Here is a 26,478-nt window from a genome sequence, read left to right on the forward strand (position 1 = left end):
GCCAAAACACTAGTTGCAAATCGAGGATTGTGGCGATGTTTAGTAAATTCACAGAGGCTTGCAGACTGAATGCTGAAAGGCATAACAGTCTATAATGATAACATATGTATGTATGTATGTATGTATGTATGTATGTATGTATGTATGTATTTGTTGGTTTTTGGAAAATCCAATTATTGGGGGTTATACAGGAGTGACAAAATTGGGTGAATTTTTAGAAGTTGAAAATGGGTTTGAATTCTCTTTATTAGGTTTACTGATATCTCAAAAACTGAAGATGTTACAGATGTGAAAATTGGTATTGGGAATCTCCCTTAAAAATAAAGAAATACATATTTTTTGTTAAAGGAAATCCACTTAAGGGTGGGTGGGAATGAAAGGTTAATTGAATTATTTGTATGAAGTTACTCAAAAACAAAAGATGTTGCAGGCATGAAAATTGGTATTTGGAATCTGCTTTAAAAGTAAAGAAACACGTATTCCTTTGATTTCGGAAAATCCAATGAAAGAGGAGGGGAGGGGGGAGTTTTGTGTGTGTGTGTGTGTGTGTGTGTGTGTGTGTGTGTGTGTGTGTGTGTGTGTGTGTGTGTGTGTGTGTGTGTGTGTGTGTGTGTGTGTGTGTGTGTGTGTGTGTGTGTGTGTGTGTGTGTGTGTGTGTGTGTGTGTGTGTGTTTTGAAAGAATTGAATTATTTTTGCATTATGAGGATACTTGCATCTAATAAAAACTAAGTTGTTACAGTAGTGAAAACTGGTATTTGGATCTCCTTTAAAAACATTCAAAAAAGCATTTTGAGGGGAAAATCATCTTGGGGATGGGGGTGAAAAGAATTTGAATTCCTTTTATGAGGACACATATCTCAAAAACTGAGGATGTTACATTTGTGATAATTGGTAATTAGAAGATCCTTTACTACTAAGGAAACAAGTATTCCCCCCCCCCCAGAAAATTCATCCGGGAGGGGGGGAAGGGGGGAGGTAGTGTGAATGGATGTGAAAAAAGTTAATTCTCTTTATGGGGATACTGAAACTGAAGGTAACAGATGTGAACATTGGTATTTGGAATCTCCTTTAAACATAAAGAAACAAGCCTTCCTTTATTGGGGGATGGGGGAAATCAACTTAACAGCAGTGGTGTGAAAAAGGAGTTGAGACCAATTGATTTTACTGTTCATAATGTACTTGATTCTAATCATAAACCAATCATTTTTAATCTTTCCGGGGTTCGTTTTCAAGAGCCATCTGTTCCTTTGGAGTAAAGTTAGATTATAGTAGATTCTCCTGGCATAAAGATTTATACATATTTGAAATAAATGATAGGAATGATGTTGAGTATGCAATTATTCACCTCTATAATAAGGTCAATATCATTCATATCACCAGAAATCCTGTACATTTGCCTACACGCGACAATGATGTTGGTCACATTGTCAGCAATGAAAATGGCAGCAAATGTAATTTACCGCCAAGTAGCGGTCTTGCATCTTGCTGCAGGGTCCAGAATAATAATAATAATAATAATAATAATAATAATAATAATAATAATAATAATAATAATAATAATAATAATAATAATAATAATATCAACAACCTAAATTCAACTAATATCACCCACCCTAATAATAATAATCTTCTGGACCATCGTCCAAATATGTGGACTGTGCTGGATATGGGTTTTGGCCGGGTGATGACTACGAATGCAGTCTGGCCGCGGGTTCAGTACCGCCAAGGCAGCCAAGACGACACCATGCCGGATCTCCTCAAGGATTTGATCCGTATTAACAATGCTTATAGGAAAAGATGGCAAAGATTTAGGGACCCAACTGACTGGGCGGAATACCTGGACCTAGCCTGGGATGTAGGAAATCAATTGCTGGAAAGATTGAAAAATGGGAGGAACTTTGCCATCAGATCGCAAATTTTGGTGGATTATATATAAAATGTTAAACATTCAATTATAAATTTCAGTATAATATTGTAGCAAAGCACGAGTATCTTGCTAGTCTATTATGATTTATGTCTTGCCTTAACTTTACAACTTTGAGTGACTCATGGTGGTCTCTAGGAAGACTGAAACTACTGTCGGATTTTTTATTATGGACACTCGAGTTTAGGCTTTAATTACAAACGAATCAATAGGCCTATGGAAATTCGAGTTATACCAGTATTTTCCTTGTTTAATTCTACATTAGTGCATATAAGACGCATTGTTTTCGACGTTCATTAAATATTTTTTAATTGTGGTTGAAATAAATATTGCCCGGGTTTTTGGCTTCTTCTCTACGAAGCGCTCACTTAAGAATATGTACAAGGAAAACGACTTGTCTGATTCTAATGAAATTTTTATATGTTATAACCACATATATTTGTAGTGTAATACACAAGTTACAATTTTTTTCAACGACCCTGAAAAAAGTTCTTATCATTTTTCTAAAGCAACTCTTTCTCAGCCCAAGATAAAGGTACAGCAGCAAACTTGGGCTTATTTTGAAGCACGCAGTCATGGTTATCAGAAACTACAACAACTGTAACTATACAGTATGGTACCAAATTTATGAAGAGTAATATTGAAGGGAGGTTTTGTCCACGCCGGACCGTGCGATTAACAGCAGGCCGGGTGATGATATCGGGCGCAGTGTTGCCGTGTTCAGTAGTAATCACGCGCGCAACAAACACAGCACACTCGCCCCGGGCAGTTGTGAAACGGAATGCCCGTGACCTTGGTTTGTCCGGAAGTTTTTTCAGTTTTCCTATGTTCTGCATGTTGACCACGTCACTTCAAGATGCCTCCGAGGCCGCCGTTATCAGAGGGTGAACTTGCAATGATTTTTTTTTGTTATTTGCTTTACGTCGCACCGGCATAGATGGGAGAGGAAAAGCCGATGAATGGGAAGGAAGCGGCCGTGGCCTTAATTAAGCTACAGCCCCAGCATTTGCCTGGTGTGAAAATGGGAAACCACGGAAAACCATCTTCAGGGCTGCCCTCAGTGGGGATCGAACCCACTATCTCCCGGATGCGAGCTCACAGCTGCGCGTTCGTAACCGCATGGCCAACTCACCCGGTTCGCAATGATTTTGAGTGCTATTTTTTCTTTCAATGTGAGGGGGAAAAGTAGGGGACAAGAGGTTCCCTGTGTACCAGAAGGTGGCAGATTTTCTTGGATTATCGCTGTCGTCAGTGAAGAGAGTAGGAGCCACTTCAAAGGAGAAGGATGGAAATACGTCATCCAGGTCATAATTTTACACATCGGAAGTGAAGAACGCTTTCTTGACGGTGCAGAACTTTGTTTTATTGGCAAGAAAAGTAGTGGTGATTACCAGAATGAGATGAACTCGACTCATTATGAAGAATGGTTCATGAAAGTCCTGAGTTTATTGCCTCAAAGTTCGGCTGTCGTTATAGATCAAGCTCCATATCATACGAGGGCCGATCCTTCATCTTAAAACCCAAACATGTCATGGCTGAAACGTGAAATTATACATTGGATAACGTCAAAGAATATTTCACTACTACCTGGAGTTGACGATTATAACTAATTAACTAAATCAGAGCTGATTGTCCTTGCCAGGCCTTAGTTTCAAACGCCGGTAAAGAAGCTGGAACAACTGCCCAAACGACTTCGACCAGATGTACAAATTATTTGGTTACCAGTGGCCCACTGCGAGCTTAATCCAATCGACCTCATTTGGGCTTACGTAAAAGGGAAAAAAGCAAAAACAAATATGGCTAACACATTAGAAAATGGTAGAGGTATGGAAGCAATTTACGCTTTATGCCGAGAAGCCTTACGTACCGTGACCCCTGAACTCTGGAAACAATGTATTAAACACGCTAAAAAAATTGAAGACCACTACTCGGAAAAAGATGGACTGTCTGCAAATGTCCCTTATTTCGAGTCAGTCATAATCAACATGAATGACAGCAGCACCGATTCTTCGGAACGCAGTGATTTTTCAAACGGAGAAAATTGATATAATTAAATACCGTAAATATATGTAAATAATAATACAAATAACTCTTGTAAAAACTGTACAGTGTGATATTTCTAAATTAGGAAGTTAACCATTTATAAACCTGCCGTTGAATGTCCAAAGCCCTTATGAGAAAAAGTGATGGGAAGTGGAATTTATAAGAAGAAATAAAATTAAAGGTTGAAAGTAAACGAAAAGCTGTGTTCGTTGCGCACGTGATTACTACTGAACGCGGCAACACTGCACCCAATTTCACCACCTGGCCTGCTGTTAATCGCACGGTCCGGCGTACACAAAACTTCCTTTGAATATTACTCTTCATAAATTCGGTACCACACTGTACGGTTACAGTTGTTGTAGTTTCTGATAACCATGACTGCGTGCTTCAAAACAAGCCCAAGTTTGCTGCTGTACCTTTATCCTGGGCTGAGAAAGAGTTGCTTTAGAAAAATGATAAGAACTTATTTCAGGGTCGTTGAAAAAATTTGTACCTTGAGTATTACACTACAAATACATGTGGTTATAACATATAAAAATTTCATTAGAATCAGACAAGTCGTTTTCCTTGTACATATTCTTAAGTGAGCGGTTCCTAGAGAAGAAGCCAAAAACCCGGGCAATATTTATTACAACCACAAATAAAAAATATTTAATGAACGTCGAAAACAATGCGCCTTATATACGCTAATGTAGAATTAAACAAGGAAAATATTGGTATAACTCGAATTTCCATAGGCCTATTGGTTCGTTTGTAATTAAAGCCTAAACTCGAGTGTCCATAATAAAAAATCCGACAGTAGTTTCAAATATATGTAACTTTTGTAGGTTACAATAAATGAGTATTGAATAGGTGGAAACCTTTTAGCTCTTGTTATACATTATATTGCTCTTCAATATGGGATAATATGAAATTTATTACCTATGTGACATTTTAGTCGTGTCTTCTTATGGGTACACTGTTGTATGTTTTGCAGGAATGAATATAAGCTATGTGATTCTATTTGTATGTGCAAGGAGAACCCAGCAATAAACAATGGTAAGTTATCATACAACAGTTCAGCCTTATGCTATCTGCCACACTCCTTATTGTAATGGCTCTTGCGATAGTTTACCATGGTCAGAACTGTCGATATGATCTGCCTTAAAGGTAGCAAGCCCCAGCAGCTTCTTTCTCCTCTCCTGTAAAGTTAGTTAAATGTCACTTACGACAGTTTACCTCTGATGTCCAGGATTATAAATTTGTTACAATTTTGAATTTCCAACATGACATTCATTTCTCTCGGGTTCCTCGCCTGTTAAAGTGCTGTCAGTGGGTAAGAAATCAAAGATGATTGAATGTCAGGCTAGGAATACACAACTAGGACAGGCTGATCATTTCAAGTATTTAGGATGTCCATTCTCCCCGGATGGTAGTATAGTACAAGAAACTGAATCAAGGTGAAGCAAAGCAACTGCAGTGAGCTTGCTGGTGCGATCAATGGTATTCTGTAAGAACATAATGAGTTCTTGGATGAAACTACCCTTACACTGGTCTGTTTATAAAACCAACTTTGCTGTATGGATGTGGAACCTGAATATACACAGGACATCTTATCTGTAAGTTAGAACATCTTTCCTCTTGGTACTCTTATACTAATCATTTTAAAATCATTATAACAATTATTTATTCTTAAATAATATCCTCCTAATTCAATACAATATAGTCATCATCATCATCATCATCATCATCATTTCTTCGCTCCAGGAAGCCGGGTGTGGTTGTGTACAAGCCTCCTCCCGTTTATTCTATCCATCCACACATGCTGCTCATATATGTGACACCAGTTCACATCTCTAATTTCAAGGTCCTTCATTAGTTTTTCCCAAACATCACGAGGTCTTCCTTTTGGTCTCTTCCCAGGAACATTGTGGTCAAAGTATGTTCGAGGAGTCCTGTGAGGGTTCATTCTTTTCATGTGACCATACCATTGCAATCTCTTCACTTCTAGAGTCTCCAGCAAGCTTCGTTCCAATCCAAGCTGTTGTCGGATAACCACATTCCTTATTTTATCCATTTTTGTTTTTTCTGGACAAGAACGGAGAAACTTCATTTCTGTTGCCTGAAGACGACTCTTTGTTGGTCCAGTAAGTGTTGCTGCTTCCAGACCATACGTCAATGTAGGTACTAGAAATGTTTTGTACAAGTTGATCTTGGAAACTAACGGAAATGTTTCATCCCAAAGTATTTGATGTACAGCGTGATAGAATTTGGAAGCTTTCTGAATGGTATCGTCTGATGACAGAACAGATTGTTATTAGTGGAATACTATGTAGAAGGGATACTGACTGGAGGGTGATTGGGGATTTAAATGAGACTATGGAGTGGGTATGTGGGAAACTGGGAGTGAAATTTCTAGATCCTAATGGGTGGTGGGAGATAGGGATCTGCGCTCAGATGGCCTTCATTTAAACCGCGGTGGTACATATAAGTTAGGAAATTTGTTTGGAAGGGTAATAGGGAGGTACATTCAGGGAAACGGGATGGCCTAGGGAGCGGTGATAAGGGAACAGGGAACTGGAAATCAAGTAGGGATGACATAAAATTGTTAGTGTTGAACTGTAGAAGTATTGTAAGGAAAGGAATAGAATTAAGTAATTTAATAGATATATATTTACCAGATATTGTAATAGGAGTTGAATCATGACTGAGAAATGATATAATGGATGCAGAAATTTTCTCGCGGCACTGGAGTGTGTATCGTAGAGATAGGATAGGAAGGGTGGGAGGGGGAGTGTTCATTCTGGTGAAAGAAGAATTTGTAAGCTACGAAAAAGTTAAAGATGAGACACATGAAATTCTAGGTGTAAGGCTCATTTTTAAAGATAATAGGCAACTTGATATATTTGGAGTGTACAGATCGGGAAAGGGTACCACTGACGCGGATTCGGAATTATTTGATAGGATAGTCAGCTATGTGGGAAACGACATGGAAAGAAATGTGATTGTAGCGGGAGATCTGAATTTGCCAGATGTCAATTGGGAAGGAAATGTGAACGACAGGAAGCATGACCAACAAATGGCAAATCAGTTAATATGGGAAGGACACCTGATTCAGAGAGTGATGGAACCAACCAGAGGGAAAAATATCCTGGATGTGGTGCTGATAAAACCAGATGAGCTCTATAGGAAAACTGAAGTAATAGATGGTATTAGTGATCATGAAGCTGTTTTTGTGGTAGTTAAAAATAAATGTGATAGAAAGGAAGGTCTTAAAAGTAGGACTGTTAGGCAGTACCATATGGCTGATAAAGCAGGCATGAGGCAGTTTGTAAAAAGTAACTATGATCGGTGGAAAACGGTAAATAAAAATGTAAACAGACTCTGGGATGGGTTTAAAGAAATTGTTGAGGAATGCGAAAACAGGTTTGTACCATTAAGGGTGGTAAGGAATGGTAAAGACCCACCTTATTATAATAGAGAAATAAAGAGACTAAGAAGGAGGTGCAGACTGGAAAGAAATGGAGTTAGAAATGGCTGTGGAAATAAGGAGAAATTGAAGGAACTTACTAGAAAATTGAATCTAGCAAAGAAGGCAGCTAAGGATAACTTGATGGCAAGCATAATTGGCAGTCATACGAATTTTAGTGAAAAATGGAAGGGTATGTATAGGTATTTTAAGGCAGAAACAGGTTCCAAGAAGGACATTCCAGGAATAATTAATGAACAAGGGGAGTGTGTATGTGATGATCTTCAAAAGGCAGAAGTATTCAGTCAGCAGTATGTAAAGATTGTTGGTTATAAGGATGATGTCGAGATAGAGGAGGAGACTAAGGCCAAAGAAGTAATAATATTTACGTATGATAACAATGACATTTACAATAAGATACAAAAGTTGAAAACTAGAAAAGCGGCTGGAATTGATCAGATTTCTGGAGATATACTAAAGACAATGGGTTGGGATATAGTACCATATCTGAAGTACTTATTTGATTATTGTTTGGTCGGAGGAGCTATACCAGATGAATGGAGAGTTGCTATAGTAGCCCCTGTGTATAAAGGAAAGGGTGATAGACATAAAGCTGAAAATTACAGGCCAGTAAGTTTGACATGCATTGTATGTAAGCTTTGGGAAGGCATTCTTTCTGATTATATTAGACATGTTTGTGAAATTAATAACTGGTTCGATAGAAGGCAATTCGGTTTTAGGAAGGGTTATTCCACAGAAGCTCAACTTGTAGGATCCAGCAAGATATAGCAGATATCTTGGATTCTGGAGGTCAAATGGACTGCATCGCGATTGACCTGTCTAAAGCATTTGATAGGATGGATCATGGGAGACTACTGGCAAAAATGAGTGCAATTTGACTAGACAAAAGAGTGACTGAATGGGTTGCTATATTTCTAGAAAATAGATCTCAGAGAATTAGAGTAGGCAAAGCTTTATCTGACCCTGTAATAATTAAGAGGGGAATTCCTCAAGGCAGTATTATTGGACCTTTATGTTTTCTTATATATATAAATGATATGAGTAAAGGTGTGGAATCGGAGGTAAGGCTTTTTGCGGATGATGTTATTCTCTATAGAGTGATAAATAAGTTACAAGATTGTGAGCAACTGCAACGTGACCTCGAAAATGTTGTGAGATGGACAGCAGGCAATGGTATGTTGATAAACGGGGTTAAAAGTCAGGTTGTGAGTTTCACAAATAGGAAAAGTCCTCTCAGTTTTAATTACTGCGTTGATGGGGTGAAAGTTCCTTTTGGGGATCATTGTAAGTATCTAGGTGTTAATATAAGGAAAGATCTTCATTGGGGTAATCACATAAATGAGATTGTGAATAAAGGGTACAGATCTCTGCACATGGTTATGAGGGTGTTTAGGGGTTGTAGTAAGGATGTAAAGGAGAGTGCATATAAGTCTCTGGTAAGACCCCAACTAGAGTATGGTTCCAGCGTATGGGACCCTCACCAGGATTACCTGATTCAAGAACTGGAAAAAATCCAAAGAAAAGCAGCTCGATTTGTTCTGGGTGATTTCTGACAAAAGAGTAGCGTTACAAAAATGTTGCAATGTTTGGGTTGGGAAGAATTGAGAGAAAGAAGAAGAGCTGCTCGACTAAGTGGTATGTTCCGAGCTGTCAGCGTAGAGATGGCGAGGAATGACATTAGTAGACGAATAAGTTTGAATGGCGTTTATAAAAGTAGGAAAGATCACAATATGAAGATAAAGTTGGACTTCAAGAGGACAAACTGGGGCAAATATTCATTTATAGGAAGGGGAGTTAGGGATTGGAATAACTTACCAAGGGAGATGTTCAATAAATTTCCAATTTCTTTGAAATCATTTAGGAAAAGGCTAGGAAAGCAACAGATAGGGAATCTGCCACCTGGGCGACTGCCCTAAATGCAGATCAGTATTGATTGATTGATTGATTGACAAACATATCCTCCTCTCAATACCTAAATACTGGAAGTTGTCTACAATATCCATCTCCTCATCTCCAATTCTTAGATGAACAGTTGGAGAGTTTCTACTCATCACCAAGCCAACTGTCTTAGTTTTGCTGATTTGGGACCTAAGGTTGTAAAAGCTTCATGCCAGAGATCTAGTCTACTTTGTACTTCCACTTCTGTCTCACCCCATACCATTACATCATCAGCAAAAACCAGGGCATTAGTTGTTGGATCCTTTGTCTTAACCGCTTTTAAAACTTCATCCATTATGATTATGAAGAGAAGTGGTGAAAGACAACTTCCTTGCTGGACTCCACTCTTCGTTTCATCATATAATTGTTGTACTCATGCTATGATGTCATCGGGCACTTTCTTATGTCTCAAACATTCCCATATATGCCTGCATGGTGCATGGTCATATGCTTTCTCTATGTCCAGAAAAACGGTTATAAGTGTTTTACCTTTCTACCAATACTTCTCATAGAGCATTCTGGTGGCAAAAATGAGGTCTATAGTTGATCTATGAGATCTAAATCCATGTTGCTCTTCCTCAAGTGTAGGTTCAACATATTTTCTAATCCTGCTCTCAAGGATGGATTCGTAGATTTTGAGGCCATGTGACAGCAGAGTTATACCTCTGTAGTTGGTACATTTCTTTCTATCACCTTTTTTCAACAATGGGATGATGACTCCTTGCTTCCAGTCATTGGGTATTACATTCTCTTTCCAGATTATATTTAGTACCCTGTACATCCACTGTTGTCCTACCTCTCCTAGTGCTTTGATCATCAACACTTAATTCATCTGATCCAGTTGATGTGTTGTTTTTCAGCTTAGATATTGCTGTCTCTACTTCCAACCATATCAGATTAGCGGTATTTGTGCTGCAATAATCATAAGGTTCGTCGTCCAATGGGGTGACATTTTCATAACAGTTCAGCAAAGTTTCAAAGTGCCTTTGGAACTCCTGTAATATTTTGGTCTTATCCCTAGTCACCTCACCATTAGGAAGTTCTACAGATTGGATAGATTGATTTTGAGTTCTTCTATTCTTAACAATACTGTATAATAGTTTATTATTTCCATCCTGCGTTATTTTGGTAGCCAAATCTTCCCTGCATTTCTGCTTTTCAGCTACAACCAACTGTTTCACCTGTAATTTTTTCTTTCTGTAAAGTGACAGCTTCTCCTCTATTTCATGTTGATCTCCCCGCATTCTTGCTTGATATAAGGATCTTCTTGCACGGTTTCTGTCATTGATAGCCTTTTTGATATCATCATTCCATCAGGCAGTTTCTTTAGGTTTCCTTATTTGACTCTGTCATCCACATACTTTTTCTGCTGTACCAACCACAACCTTCTTTAGGGTATCCCATTCTTCATCTACCAATTTCAGTTCTTCTCTTGGCAACAACTTGCAGACACCTTCCCTGAATTCTTCCTTTACACTTGAATCGGTTAGTCGCCATTTTATTTTTGGGACTCTTTTGTTACAGACTTTGGGAGGTCTTTCCTCTGCAATAACTGCAACCAACAGTCTATGGTCTCCACCAAGGTCTTCACTTAGAATGACCTTAACATCATTGACATTTTTCCATACATTTTGATCTAGCAGAATATAATCTATTACTGTACATATTTTATCATCCCAGCTATATCTTGTGATTTTATGGAAGTCCCTTTTCTTCAACCAAGTGTTACTCACTATCAGGTTGTTTCTCATGCATAGATCTAGCATATATTCTCCCTCTTCATTTCTGTTTCCCATTCCATGAGGGCCCAGTATGGATTCATATCCTGTTTGTTGTGAGCCAAATTGTGAATTAAAATCACCCATTACAATTAGATTGTCATACTCAGTGTGTTCTTCCAAGTTATTAAGGAAGTTGGCCTTTCCCTCTTTTGAGCATCCTACCTGTGGAGCATAGACTTGGATCACATTGTACTTTTTCCCTTATAAGTTCACAGATAACTTAATTATCCTTTCACTAACAAACTCAACTTCACTACAAGTATCTTTGTCTTTATGTATTAAAAATCCTACTCCATTCTTAGACTCTACTTCATTTCCAGACCAGTAGAGACTATAGTCCAATCTGATATTCACTTCCCCAGTTTTCTTCCACTTTGTTTCACTCAGGCCCATGATCAGAAGTTTCCTCCTTTCCATGAGGTCGACCGGATCTTCAGTTTTGTTTGTCTATGTAAGGATATTTAATGTTCCCACTCTGATACTTCGCCTTCGTTTGGTTTGGGTAGCTGGTGTAACATCGGGCTGTAAACCGCCATTCGCACCAAACTGATGTCGTTGTCGTGAATTCCTACACCCGAGGCTTGTATTATTCTTGAAAGCAACTTCTTCAGTAATCCCTCTGTTGACCTGCTGAGCCTAACACAGATGGAGATTTTCTTTCAGGGTTTTCTCCCTTAGCCTTTGGTGTCCAGTCACCTCAACCTACAAGGCAGCAGGTTGTACTCATATTAATCCCTGAATACAGGGCTGCCTCTTCCAGCATCTCTACCGTACCGAAGTCCACCTTCTCCGCTGTAGAAGTTGTTGAGGTCTTCACTCGTAACCCTGAGTTGGGACCCTTACCAGATGTTACACACTGGATTAGTGTGCTCTGGGACTCACATAGGCAGGGGTGCCACTCCCTGGGTAGGGCTGCCTCCGAAAAGGGTCTCTACCTGCTACAATATGGTATAATGTAAATTTAAAGCTTAAATTTAACATTTGTCACATGTAAACTGTACATGTTTTGATCCTAACTGGATCATCTTCAGTAGATTGCTAAAAATTGATATATACTATAGTCAGAACATTTCAAATTGAAGAAAGAATGATGATGTGAATGTTAAAATGTTCTTTTTAAGGAAAAAGATCATGCTCTTAATAAGTCATATTAAAATCTTCACTGGGCACTATTATCCACTACTTGTCATAATATCCTCTTGATGTTTCATTAGTTAAAAGTCTGCTAATTGGACTAGGTGGTATCTGCTTATTAATCGATGTTCACAATATACCATAATATATTGAATAAGGAGGATACCACTTAAGAATAAACCATTGTTATGGTGATTTAAAAATTATTAGTTTAGCAGTCAATATGGAAACATGACATTTATATTTTGTGGCTTGGTACTCTTGTCATATGCCTTATGTAATCTACAAACCACAAATGTACGTGTCCATACCTCTCGCAGCATTCCCATTTACTTGCTGCATACTGAAAATCTGGTCCTGACAGCCTCTCTATGGTCTAAAATCAGGATGGTTTTCATCCAACTTACTCTCAATCATTGACTGCAACCTCTTTTCCAAAATATCAGTGAACACTTTTCCTGGTACACTGATCAATGAAATACCTTTATAGTTGTTGCAAACTTCCTGTTCCCTTGTTTGTGGATAGGTGTACTTGCTGCCTTCGTTCAATCAGAAGATACCTTATTAACATCCCATACTAACCCTTTTACTCTATGAAGTCATTTAATCCCTAACTTTTCCCCATTTCAGGTGTAATTTCATCTATTCCTGCTGCTTTATGACAATGTAGTTCATTTATCATCCTTTCCACTTCTTCAAGTGTAATTTACCACGATCATTGCTTTCCTCCCCATGGACTTGATTGTTCAAGACTTCACTAGAAAGATTTCCTTTTACATTCAGAAGGTTTCCTTACATTCAGAAGGTTTCCCATCTGTCCAGTTATTTCCTGGGATCTACACGAGTTACTTGATTTACACAAAACACGTTTATTTCCATTTTCCCTCCCTTCCTAATTTTCTTTATTGCAGTTCAAAAAACGTTTCCCTGCTACTTGATCAAGCCTGTCCAGGGTTATTACCAAAGTCTTCCCACAACTTCTTTTTAGACTTCACAATGATTTGTTTTGCTCTATTTATTTCATCTATGTACAATTCCCCATCTGCAATACTTCTTGTTCAGAGCCATTTTTGATATGCCTTCCTTTTTCATTTACAAGCTGCCCTGACTTCATTATTCTATCAAGATGTTCACTTTTTCCTTACGTAGGTGGTTTGAAAAGTTCTCGGAATGTAGTAGAATTAAGTATCTTACCTCGGTGGAACTGCTTTTATTTTTCAACACAGTCTCCCTGTAGACTAATGCATTTGGTCCAGCGATGTTCCAATGCCTTGATCCCATCTCGAAAATGAGATTCCTCCAGGCCTGCAAAATACCTCTCCAATTCGGCTGTCAGTTCTTCCTTTGTAGAAAATCTCTGTTCACCGAGGAAAATTTTCAGCTTGGGGAATAGATGAAAGTCTGATGGTGCCAATCAGGTGAATAAGGTGGATGTGGCAACAATTCATACTTCAGTTCATGAAGTTTTGCCATGGCAACAACACTTGTGTGTGGTGGAGCATTGTCCTGATGAAAGATGACATTTTTCCTTGCCAAACCAGGCCTTGTTTCGCGTATCTTTTCCTGTAGTTGGTCTAGGAGGTTTGTATAGTATTGCCCCATAATTATTTGGCAGTAGGAAGATAATCTATCAGCAGAATGCCTTTTGCATCCCAGAAAACTGGGGCCATGACCTTTCTGGTCGAACGCACTGCCTTTGCTTTCTTTTACAATATTTGAAATTAAGAGGGTTCCTCCTATTCAATACAAATATTGTAATCCCACTTCAATACGGATCATGAAATTTCTAAATATTAATTTGCTTTCTTTGGTGGTGGTGAATCAGCATGTTTCCACTGCTTTGACTGCTGTTTTGTCTCTGGGGTATAGTAATGGACCCAAGTTTCATCTGTAGTCACAAACCGACGCAAAAAATCTTGTTGGTTGCACTGAAAACGGGCCAGACTTTGTTCGGACATTTCCAGTCTGATGCGTTTATTGTCCAATGTCAAGAGCCATGGCACCCATCTTGCAGATAATTTTTCATACCCAATTCTTCGATTAAAATATAATATACCCATTCAGAAGACATCCCTACAGCTTCAGCAATCTCTCGCACTTTCAGTCAACGATCCTCCATGACCATTTTATGCACTTTTACGATAAATTCTGAGGTCGTAACACTTTTTGGCCGTCCACTACGCGGATCATCATCCAAGCTCTCCCGACCAAATTTAAACTCGCTGGTCCACTAGGCAACAGTTGAAAATGAAGGAGCAGAGTCCCCCAGTTTGTTCTGAAAGTCGGCATGAATTTCCTTTGCTTTCATACCTTTCTTTACAAAGTATTTAATCACTGCTCGAATCTCAGTTTTTCCCATTGTCACAAATCACTACACGGGAACAACAACAAAGAGTCGTCACTACCACACTCTTGCAGCTAGAGCACTGACGCGCCACGTGTTCACTCACAAAGGATGTGTGATTATTGCGCGGGAACCTCGTTGCTCTAGCACTGACATTTAGCTGTGATTCCGAGAACTTTTCAAACTGTCCTTGTAATAGATAATTGTTCCTAGGTATCCCTGTATGCCACCCATTCTCTTTCTATATCCTAAAGCTGCTGACAGTTTTTTTTGAAACCTTTCACCAATCATATTATCCATGTACTTCCTTTCCTCATCCTGAAGATTCTCTACCCTTATTCATCTGCAGACAGACTTCACTTTCTCTATAAGTCAACAGAGAGCGTATTTTTTGCTTCTTAATTCATTTCTTTACTGTATGTGAAATATATTTCATATTCCATGCTGATATGATTTATTACATAGTATTTTCTTATAACCTATTAAGCAGCAATGGTAAATTATGTTCTGAAAAATGAAGTAACCCTATAATTACGGAAGTTATAAAATTATAGGCTTCATAATACTCAGTTCACTACAGATCAAATAATCGGCTGTATTATTGAAGAATCCTTGGAGTACCTGTACATTCCTAACAGATTTCCTGAATATGATACATTCTATTAAAGCTCTGGTGCTCCTACCCTTTCACTCTTGAAGAATGGATTCATAACCACTAATACCATACTAGCACAGTTGTCCAGTTTATGCTTCCCATTCCTATTACTTCCATATCTTCCCCACACTTAACCATCACCTTCTCATATCCTCCAGTTCTATTTCCAATTCCCAGACTGAAATAAAACAATAATCTATTAGCACTAATCGATCCTTGCTGTTGACTCTTATGATATCACTCAATGCTTTCTAAAACTTGTCTACTTCATCCTCATTTACCCCTTCACATGATGAATACACTCAGACAATTCTCATCCTAATTTCTCCAATTGCTAATTTTTAACTTTTTTAAATTTACATGTTACTTTACGTCACACTGACACCGATAGTTCTTATGGTGATGACGGGACAGGAAAGGGCCAGGAGTGGGAAGGAATCGGCCATTGCCTTAATTAAGGTACAGCCCCAGCATTTGCTTGGTGTGAAAATGAGGAAACCATCTTCAGGACTGCCGACAGTGGGGTTTGAGCCCACTATCTTCCGAATACTGGATACTGGCTGCACTTAAGCGACTGCAGTTATCGAACTCGGTATTTCCTAATCTATCCACATTATTCGTTAATTTTCATGCCTAACAAAAATTACCATATATTGCGTCCTGTCATTTTTCTAATAAACAATCCCACCCCACACTCTGCCCTTTCTCTTTATAACACCTGTTTAGAACGCCTTATTATCTCCTATCTTTCTTGGCATCTTCCACTACCTGAACATCAACTCCAAATACATCCTGATGCATCCTCTTCGCTGATTCAACCAGTTCTGATTTCTTTCTTCCTCAATCCCTGTTAATACCGATATAGTTTTTCATCGAATTCCATTTTGTTTGCCAAGTTGTTTACAAAAGAGTTCCAGTCTGTCACTCCTATAGGTTTGAGGCTTGCTTAAAACAGTCCGAGTGTGTTGAGTAAATTTTCTGTGAAGAAGGATGTCCCAGTGAGGTGTCCTTTCAACATTTCAGGGACCACCGGTGAACTGTGTAGTCCAAGCCATGTGAGCATAAGGAGGACCATGACTTAGAATATGTCCGAGATGCCCACTCCTGTTCCACAGTAACTATTATCCCCACACTCGGGACCACTTACTAGGTCAACTGTTGCCGAGGGTTCACGAACTAGGATGTGACTACAGTAACCCACACTACAAACTAAAGGAAGGAGAAAGGATATATAAATATTTCAGAAGACATTTTTTGGTGACTAAACCGTTCATTTTTACTCTTTTACAAAAACATTTTTTTTTTCCTGAAGACTAAGCATCTTATAAGTAAAACTAAATCACTGATCATAAACTTTCATATCTGTGGAAAAGCCATATAAAATATTTTGATTAAAAAGTGTAGAAGAGGAGACAGGTTTACAACAAATGACCAAACAGCTCTAACAAATAATATATAAAATAAACAAGACAATATCACATTTTAAGCACAACCATTTATGAAACTATACAATGATTTCATACTGCACATTAGCATCATTCTTTTTACACCACTTCATGATTCTGCAGTTTTGTGAAGGTTTGAGTTTGGAAGTAGTAGTTACGACAGACTGATACCAATTACACCCTACTCTTAGCAGGATATATATACCAGGTAGAATGCAATATTTTTAAAATTATTTTTCTTTCCCTGATGCCTGAAATATTATGGACCTAACTATACATGCACAATTTTATTCTCATTGGTGAAATCCTTCAATGCACACCAGAGATGTGAATGCTGCGGTGGTCTGCAGGTGTTACTCTGACCATTTTTTTTTTTTTTTTTTTTTTTTTTTTTGCTAGTTGCTTTACGTCGCGCCGACACAGATAGGTCTTATGGCGATGATGGGACAGGGAAGGTCTAGGAGTGGGAAGGAAGCGGCCGTGGCCTATATTAAGGTACAGCCCCAGCATTTGCCTGGTGTGAAAATGGGAAACCACGGAAAACCATCTTCAGGGCTGCTGACAGTGGGGTTCGAACCTACTATCTCCCGAATACTGGATACTGGCCGCACTTAAGCGACTGCAGCTATCGAGCTTGGTTTACTCTGACCAACTGAGTGTGTAATGAGCAAGTACAAGATTCCTTCGGTATCACCACTATTGGTGAGAAAATGCAGCTGCTGGTATGGGCACATCACGGGGAGCGTTGAAGACCATCTTGTACAGAAAGCTCTGGCCATCACAGAACCAAGGAAAACCTGAGGACGCCAAGGGCATCGTGGTGGCGAACAGCTAAAACCACCACCTTCAGGAGGAAGGATATCCCTCTTGCTCAGATACAAAAACAGAGGGAATACTCTCTACAGATCAGAACAGCCAACCCCGAATGATATTGAGAGTGCCCACACTGCAGGTACTCAGTCGGCCAGGGAAAGAAAGAAATTCACAATGAACTGTAAAACTTCATACCTTCCTTGTGCTGCTACTTCAAAATAATCTTTAACCACAATATAACCAAATACGTTCAAAGAAACATGAACAATGAAAAAATGGATTAATTTCAACTACAGAGGCAAATTTAGGCATGGTTTAATTTCCTTTGGAAGTTGTATTATACTAAATATACTAAAATACACATTAGGGTCCTTACAAAAATAAAATTTTAAAATTCAAAGAAGACGGAAATGCTAATTCAAGTCTAATGCAAATTTCCCCAATTTCTCGGCCACAAGAACACACAGCTATTAGTTGATGTACTCAGGTTTCTCAACCTGCTGTCTAAGTGACATTTATATTAGCATTTCTAGTTGGTCTTAATGGATTGCATGTTGATACGGAGACTGGTGTAGTAAATTAGTTCAAGTGTCAGTCAAGTAAGGTGTAAGGGTCACTACCAAAACATTAGATTTAGTTCAGATTTCTGGTGGAGTGAAATTAGTATCAAACTGTCAGTGTCTTACAAGTACAACCTCCTACAGTCTATGAGAGAATAATGAGACGTGTCATCACACTAAACCTGAATTTCTATTTACAGTAGTTAGTAGACAGAAGAGCTGAACCACGGAGTCAATGACTCGTAGTCTGAGTCCTTACTCACAAGGGAACTGTTTGCGCTGGACTGGACTGATTGCAATAGAACTTAATAGGATGATCAATTAAGACATCATAAACTTCAAAGTAATTGTCATTAGGCAGTAAAAATGTATTTACATGCTAAAAAATACCAGTTTCTATTTGCTGCAGTTTCAAATGGAGTGTGGTGTATTGATGGCATCGATTGCTATGAACAAGACAACAAAACCATACTGCACACCTGCTGTTGTTATGTAGGCTGTCCACAGCATTACAAAACAAGTGATTCTGCCAGTTTCTTCACATGTGCTAATACAAGATTATATTGACTGCCTGCATGTTTGTAAAGTGATAGCCAAGATTTCATACTAGCTTCCATTATAAATGATACAGAAATATTAACACACTAATAGATTTATATACAGCATGTGTTAATACAATAGATGTGTGGAACATAAAATTCTGTACGTGTTGTCAAAATTTAATCCAGTATGAAGTGATTTATTTAACTTTTAAGTAGTACTTTCGGTATATTTCTAGTGTACATACTATCTGCATCTCACGAGAAGTCACGGCAGCTTGTAGGTACGGCACTACACTAAGCAACAAACATTAGTCGTGATAAACAGTGCGAGTTCTCTGAAAGAGAAGCGTGTTCATTATTAAACTGTTCAATATGAAGTACTTACAGTAAATATGTAACTAAAGCGCAACTGCACTACCAATTTGAAACTTCACAACAGAACCCTAGTTCAGAAGAATTACCGCGAATGAAACCGACGTTTCTTGTCAGGCCTTGAGACTTGAGATTGGCACATGTCTGCACCATGCTTACCTTTACCCTGCATGCATGCGACTTCTCATCAGACGACCATGGTAGGCTGTCATTTTTTGTTATCATAAGCTAACTGCTCCAAGGCATTCAGCAATTCATTATGACATTACCATCGATTGCAAAATGATTACTACCACTAAATTTAGGATATGTTCATTGATCATTAAAATCAGTCTGGTCCAACTCAAACAGTTACCGGAAGTGAAATGTTTCTCTACATCATTCTATATTATTACTATGATCCACCTAAACTTCTTAATAAAACAACAGCCATTCAGTCACTATAAACTCCTCTTCCAGACTTTTCTTATTGTATTAACAAATTCATTGGAGTTTTTATGTGATCATTTATTGATAATAATAATAATAAAATATGTGAGCCTAAGAACAAATATACACGAGAACAAGGGAAAAAACACAAAATAATTTACAAGTGAGCTTCGACAGAAATAGTAGAAGATATGGAAGAAAGAAAGGGAGGGGTTGCTAACTGGGCCGGCAGTTGATGGCATGTGCATCTCTAGATTCGCTCTCCATAGCATCCCCATCTTCACCAGGGATAGAAGTGATACGATAGCCCATGTTCATCAGCATCACCTCAAATGGGTCAGCATTCATCCGTTTTTGGTTTGCAGATGCTGCATCGTCCAAATCCATCACCTCACGTTCATTCTTTGAACCATCCTGAAAAAGTTCAGGTAAAGAAGGTAAGAAACCAATTACAACATTAAAATAAATAAATAAACAAACGAACAAACAAACAAACAAACAAACAAACAAACAAACAAACCAATCAACCAATCATCTGCATTTAGGGCGGTCGTACAGGTGGCAGATTCACTACCAATTCTTTACCTCATATTTACATTTATTTATAATTGTTTACCTAACTTTCTATAAGCCTCCGTGACTCAGACGGCAGTGCGTCGGCCTCTCGCCGCTGGATACCGTGGTTCAAATTCCGGTCATTCCATGCGAGATTTGTGCTGGACAAAGCGGAGGTGGGACAGGTTTTTCTCCGGGTACTCCGGTTTTCCCTGTCATCTTTCATTCCAGCAAAACTCTCCATTCTCATTTCGTAGCATCTATCATTCATTAATATATCACTTTGGGAGTGGCGACCCCATCTTAATAATAGCCTATATATGATTCATTCATTACATCCCTGATCCGGTCACTGACTGGGAAACAGGTTGTAGGTTTTCACCTAACTTTTTCTTAAATATTTTCAATGAACTTGGAAATTTATCAAACATTTCCCTCGATAATTTATTTCAATCACTTCCCTTACTCCTCGTCATATAAATGAATATTTGCCCCAATCTGTCCTCTTAAAGTAAAACATTATCTTCATATTATGATCTTTCCTACTTTTAAAAGTTCCACTCAAGCTTATTCTTCTACTTATGTCATTCCACGCCAACTCACCACTGACAGCTCAAAACATACCACATAGGCATAAAACCTCAAGGATAATTTAAAAAAACCACCTATTCAATACTTTCCACAATGAGCCAACATATGAGAGAAACGGGTCATCACTTTACATCCATAGAGAAAGATCTTACCATAATTAGAAGCATAGGTAAAGGGAAATTAATGAACAAAATGGAAATTCTACACATATGTTTGGACCAGACGTATAATAAAAATCGAAATTTTAATGATGTCAAGAAATTAAAAATTCTTTGTACGAATTAACACCTAAATTAATTAATATCGTGAATTCAAATCAGAACAAAATTCCCCATTTAATGAAATCTCCACACTCAAATGCTTCATCCACCATGCCAAACGTTAAGCCAGCCCATACCGCTTCTAGAAACTCCCCTCCAGCAATAGCACATACGCCCATAGACCAGCCTACCCTCACTCTCCCTCCATGCCCCGCCCCTCCATTACCGCAGCGATTTAACACCAGGAGTAGAAATGTTAGTAAGACAGGTGCTGCCGGAACAGATGGGTCCACCTAGTATGAATTGAACAAGTAAGTCATTTTACAGTTAAAAGGTGTTAGTTTAATACGTTTTGTCCCAACGCGTGCTCTAAACTGACAATTAAAATTTCATTTTTACTTCATTACAGATAATCTTAAGATCCCTCCCAAAGGCCAAGCAACACATCAATGGGAATGATATTCATACAAGACTGTATTAAGTGTCTAGGATGTTCCTTCTCAATTAAGCAGCAGCCTACAGCTAAGAAACGCCTAAGATTGTACTCTTTACAATTCCCTATCAACGCCTGGTTTAGGAAGAAGAACAGTCAGAAGATTACAAGGTATGGTTGGGGAGACAGACGAACAAAGACCATGATTGATTATATAATCATAGAGAAAGAACACAGGAAGAACCTTGTAGATGTAACAGCCATGCCTGAAGAAGCCTTTGGTGGAGATCATAGAGTTGTGATAGGAAAATTGAAAGTTGGAAAGATTGAAAAACCTCAATTAAGAAGAGAGAAAAGAATTAAAGTATGGAAGTTGAAGGAGAAAAGCATACAAGAAGAATTTCAAAGGGAAATAATACCCTTGGTACCCAGGACAGAGGTGGGGAATGTTGAAGAGGAATGGAAAAGATTTAAGGAAGCACTGGTTGGATGTGCAGAAAAGGTGTGTGGTAGAACATCAGGAAATGTGAAAGACAAAGAAACACACTGGTGGAATGATAGAGTAAAGATTAAAGGGAAGGAAAAGAAAATGGCATGGAAAGCATGGAAAACATCTAAGACTGAAGAAAGTAGAAGAAAATATGTGGAGGCAAAGAATTTGGCCAAGAAAGTAGTGGAGGAAGAAAAGAGGAAAAGCTGGGCCTTATTCACACAGAAATTGAGAGATGATACGCAGGGCAGCAAGAAATTACTGTATGGTATCTTAAGAAACAAAAAGAGAGATCAAGTAAACACCAGATTTGTGAAGGATGAAGGTGGCATAATTTTAACAAAGCCAGAAGAAATAAGAAATAGATGGAGAGAGTATTTTCAGAAGCTGCTGAACATAAGAACGGATGACAGTCATTCAATGGACGACCAGGAAAGGCAATTAGTTGATGAAGAAATGGATAAAGAAATTACAATGAATGAAATTGAAATGGCAGTAAGAAAGATGAAGAATGGAAAAACTGTTGGAATTGATGAAATTTCAGTGGAGATGATAAAGGCAGCTGGAGCTGTAGGCCTGCAGTGGACATATCGGGTTCTCAGGAATGTCTGGGAGAATAAAGAGGTCCCTGAGGATTGGCAAAAAGGAATAATCATCCCAATTTTCAAGAAAGGTGATAAGAAAGTTTTGAAGAACTACAGGGGAATTACTCTAATATCCCATGTTGCTAAGATAATGGAAAGGATACTGGAAAGTAGAATAAGGTTGAGGGTTGAGAATCAGATACAAGAAAATCAGTTTGGTTTCAGAAGTGGAAGGTCAACAATAGAGCCCATTTTCATTATGAGACAACTAATGGAAAAGCATTGGGAGTACGGGAATGATATGGTGATGACATTCATTGACATTGAAAAGGCATATGACAGTGTCCCCAGGACGAAAGTTTGGGACAGTCTGGTGCAAAAAGGAATTGGACAGGGATTAATAAAGATGATCATGGCATTGTATAAGAAATGTTGTAGTTGCGTGCAAACACAAGTTGGCAGGACAAGTTGGTTCAAAATAACTAGTGGGCTGAGACAGGGAAGTGTTCTATCACTAATCCTGTTACAATAGTAATGGATGACATCATGAGAACAGCAAAAGCAGCATATGGAGGAAGAGAAATGAACATGATGTTATTTGCAGATGATATTGTGATTTGGGGAGAAGACGACAGGAAGGTTCAAGAACAGTTGAATGTGGTGAATGGGAAGATCGAAGAATGTGGATTGAAAATAAGTGTAGAAAAGAGTAAAACTCTTGTTATGACTAGAGGGGAGAAAGAAGGGAAAGGTCAGATTAGACCTGCAGACAAGCCCCTGGAAGTAGTGGAAACGTTTAAATACCTGGGGAGTGAATTAATGGAGAATGCTCGACTGGATGCTGAGATTAGTATAAGGATTCAAGCTGGAAGTTGTTTCTATCATAGTGTAAGAAACATGTTATGGGACAAAGATGTGTCAACGGAAGCAAAGGATACTATGTACAAGATGTATTACGTACCCATAACAACTTACGGAGCAGAAACTTGGACAATGACAAAGAAGGATGAGAGTCAAATACAGGCAGCCGAAATGAAGTTCTTGAGGAGTATGATACAGAAGAGTAGAAGAGACAAAATAAGGAATGAGAAAATCTGGGAAGAAATTGGAGTGGAAAAAATGAACGATAGAATAGAGAAGAGCCGACTAAGATGGTTTGGGCACATAAAGCGAATGAGTGACGAAAGAATGCCAAAAAAGGTGATGGAAATGCAAATCCAAGGAAGGAGAGGCCGTGGACGACCACGATTGAGATGGAAGGATACCATCCAACGCAGCATTATAGAAAGAAACCTGGACTGGGACACAATGTTGGAGGAGGAGTGGTGGAAAGACCGAAGAAAGTGGAGAGGAACCATATTTGCCCCTACCCGGCTACAACTGGATAAAGGGATATGATGATGATGACAATTCCCTATCATTACATAAGACCCGAAGTCAAGATGTTTAGTTTCATTCACAACAACGATCTTGATGATGATGATGATGATGCTTGTTATTTAAAGGGGCCTAACATCGAGGTCATCGGCCCCTAATGGTACGAAATGAAATGACAACAAAAAGTTCAAAATCATCCACTGACCAAAATTTTTAAAAAATGTCATGAAGAATGAATGGATGGACATGAACCCCCCAAAAAAATCCAGACAAAAAACAGTGGATCTGACTCAAAAAAGATCATAAATAATAGTATTACTGACCAAGGGACCACTTATAAAGCACAATCCTGAATCGAGGATGCTTGATGTCTAAAGGGGTCCAAAATCCAGGTCTAAGGCCCCCCAGAATGGTACATGTCAAGAGTAAAGCAGAACCATGGTATTTGTCATGTTGGGGTACTAATCAAAAGTAGCGAAGACTCATGGTGTTCCACACAAGATGGTACTACTCACAAGTATTGTACTTCGTACAGGTAACGCAGACCTATGGTGTTTCTCACACAATGGCGCCACTCACAGCCAACGCAAACCGATGAGGTTCCTCACCTAGGTGTACTAGTCACTGGTGCCGGTATTCCCGTGGTGTTCCTCACATAGTGGGTACTAATCACAGGCAACGCAGACGCATGGTGTCGCTCATATAGTGGTTACAACTCACAGGCAATGTTTTCACATGAGCTGGTCATAAATCACATACAAACTTTCACATCTCGATGTAATTCCATTAGACCACATCATGAACGTAATATTAAGATCAAATTTAAGTAAAATTAGCACAAATTTGGAATGCTTTTCCACATCATTTCACATGTAAAATATGTGTACAGTATTTGTAATTATATGTATTCTGCATTCATTCCCAATATTTGTATATAAATTTTAAACTGTCTTCGAACTTTAGCATCGCATAAGATTTTAGACTATCACTATTGTCATTTACCACACATATGACAGCCTAGTTTAAGCTAAAATTCAAGGATGTTCACTAGTGCAATATATTTTTGATCAATTTGATATTTTATTAATGATAAGATATTGTAAAGTTTTTTTAATGTATTCACTCATGCAACATGTTTTACAATTTTCCAACCAGATGTCTGGTAGAACTCTGAGGTACTGATATGACTGACGATGCCCCACAAAAGGGACGAAACATGTCTCAACTATTTTAATGATGTTTCACTAACGCATTAACATCTTGTACTGTATTGAATAGGCTGAAGTTAAAATAAATTTCTTACATTTATTATGAAGCTGGATCCATCAAAATTATACTGATTATTGTCACTGTAAGCATATAATCTCTTTCAGCCTTTACTGCATTGGTGTATAAGTGGTGTTCACTCCATTAGGAGACATACCGGGTGAGCAGAATAAAGCAGAACTGCTCCATCCTGTACGTGGGAAATCCTGAATGAGTGAGTCTGCCGGTGACGAAATACAGTGTTGGATGTACTCAAGGCCGCACTACTATGCTAGGTTTCACTCCTTTGTTGAATGTCTGCAAATATGGCACGTATTTTGCTGGTGACATTAGTACAGTGTGTGAATTCAGTGAAATGCCTCAGGTGGCTAAAGTTGGGTATCGGTATTCTGTTCCCCAGAGTATTCACTTATGATTCATTGTCCGTACAGAAAGTGCGAGGGCCATAAGGAGATTATTTCAAGAGAAGTTTCCCGATGTTCAAGTTCCAGGTTGGACTTTGATTCATAAATAAATAAATAAATTACTTAAGACGGGAAGTCTTGATAACAAATGTAATAAACCACGTACAGTACTCACACAAGAAACTGCAGGTAACATTGGTAACGCTCCGGAAAGGTCTCCTACAAAATAACTTCAAAGACTTGCTCAGGAAATAGAAATTTCCAATGGTTCTGTTTGAACGGGTACAAAGTTACTGAGGTTAAAGCTGTATAGAATTACTGCAGTGCAAGAACTTAAACCAGGTGACCCTGCATTATGAGTGCAATTTTGTGAATGGGTTATGAATGCGATACATGATGGAAAAATTGACCCTAATCTAATGTTCTTTTCAGACAAAGTGTGGGTTTCTAATAAGAGTTAGAGAAAATTATCATTTAAAAAATCTTATAACAGCGGTATACAAACTAAAAACAATTCATACATACATACATTATTATTATTATAGACTGTTGTGCCTTTCAGCGTTCAGTCTGCAAGCCTCTGTGAATTTACTAAACGTCGCCACAATCCTCGATTTGCAACTAGTGTTGTGGCCTCATTTAGTTCTATACCTCTTATCTTTACATCGTTAGAAATCGAGTCTAACCATTGTCGTCTTGGTCTACCTCTACTTCTTTTACCCTCAATAGCAGAGTCCATTATTCTCCTAGGTAACCTATCCTGCTCCATTCGCCTCACATGACCCCACCATCGAAGCCGGTTTATGCGTACAGCTTCATCCACTGAGTTCATTCAAAAATTAGCCTTTATCTCCTCATTCCGAGTACCATCCTGCCATTGTTCCCACCTGTTTGTAGCAGCAATCATTCTTGCTACTTTCATGTCTGTTACTTCTAACTTATGAATAAGATATCCTGAGTCCATCCAGCTTTCGCTCCCATAAAGCAAAGTTGGTCTGGAAACAGACTGATGTAAAGATAGTTTTGTCTGGGAGCTGACTTCCTTCTTACAGAATACTGTTAATCGCA

The 26,478-nt window shown here is 38.5% G+C and overlaps 1 protein-coding gene across 1 annotated transcript in view; it reads right to left on the minus strand.

The window, feature by feature from the left end:
* Window positions 1-16,978: 16,978 nt before the first annotated feature.
* The window catches only part of adp (adipose), a 177,993-nt gene continuing 168,493 nt past the window's right edge, over window positions 16,979-26,478 (minus strand). The window contains exon 15 of the mRNA XM_067138475.2: window positions 16,979-19,864. Coding sequence (XP_066994576.2) covers window positions 19,667-19,864 — 198 coding nt within the window. The 3' untranslated portion in view covers window positions 16,979-19,666. The remainder of the gene's footprint in view (window positions 19,865-26,478) is intronic.

This window comes from Anabrus simplex, chromosome 1, assembly GCF_040414725.1.
Source record: "Anabrus simplex isolate iqAnaSimp1 chromosome 1, ASM4041472v1, whole genome shotgun sequence".
Lineage (NCBI taxonomy): Eukaryota > Metazoa > Arthropoda > Insecta > Orthoptera > Tettigoniidae > Anabrus > Anabrus simplex.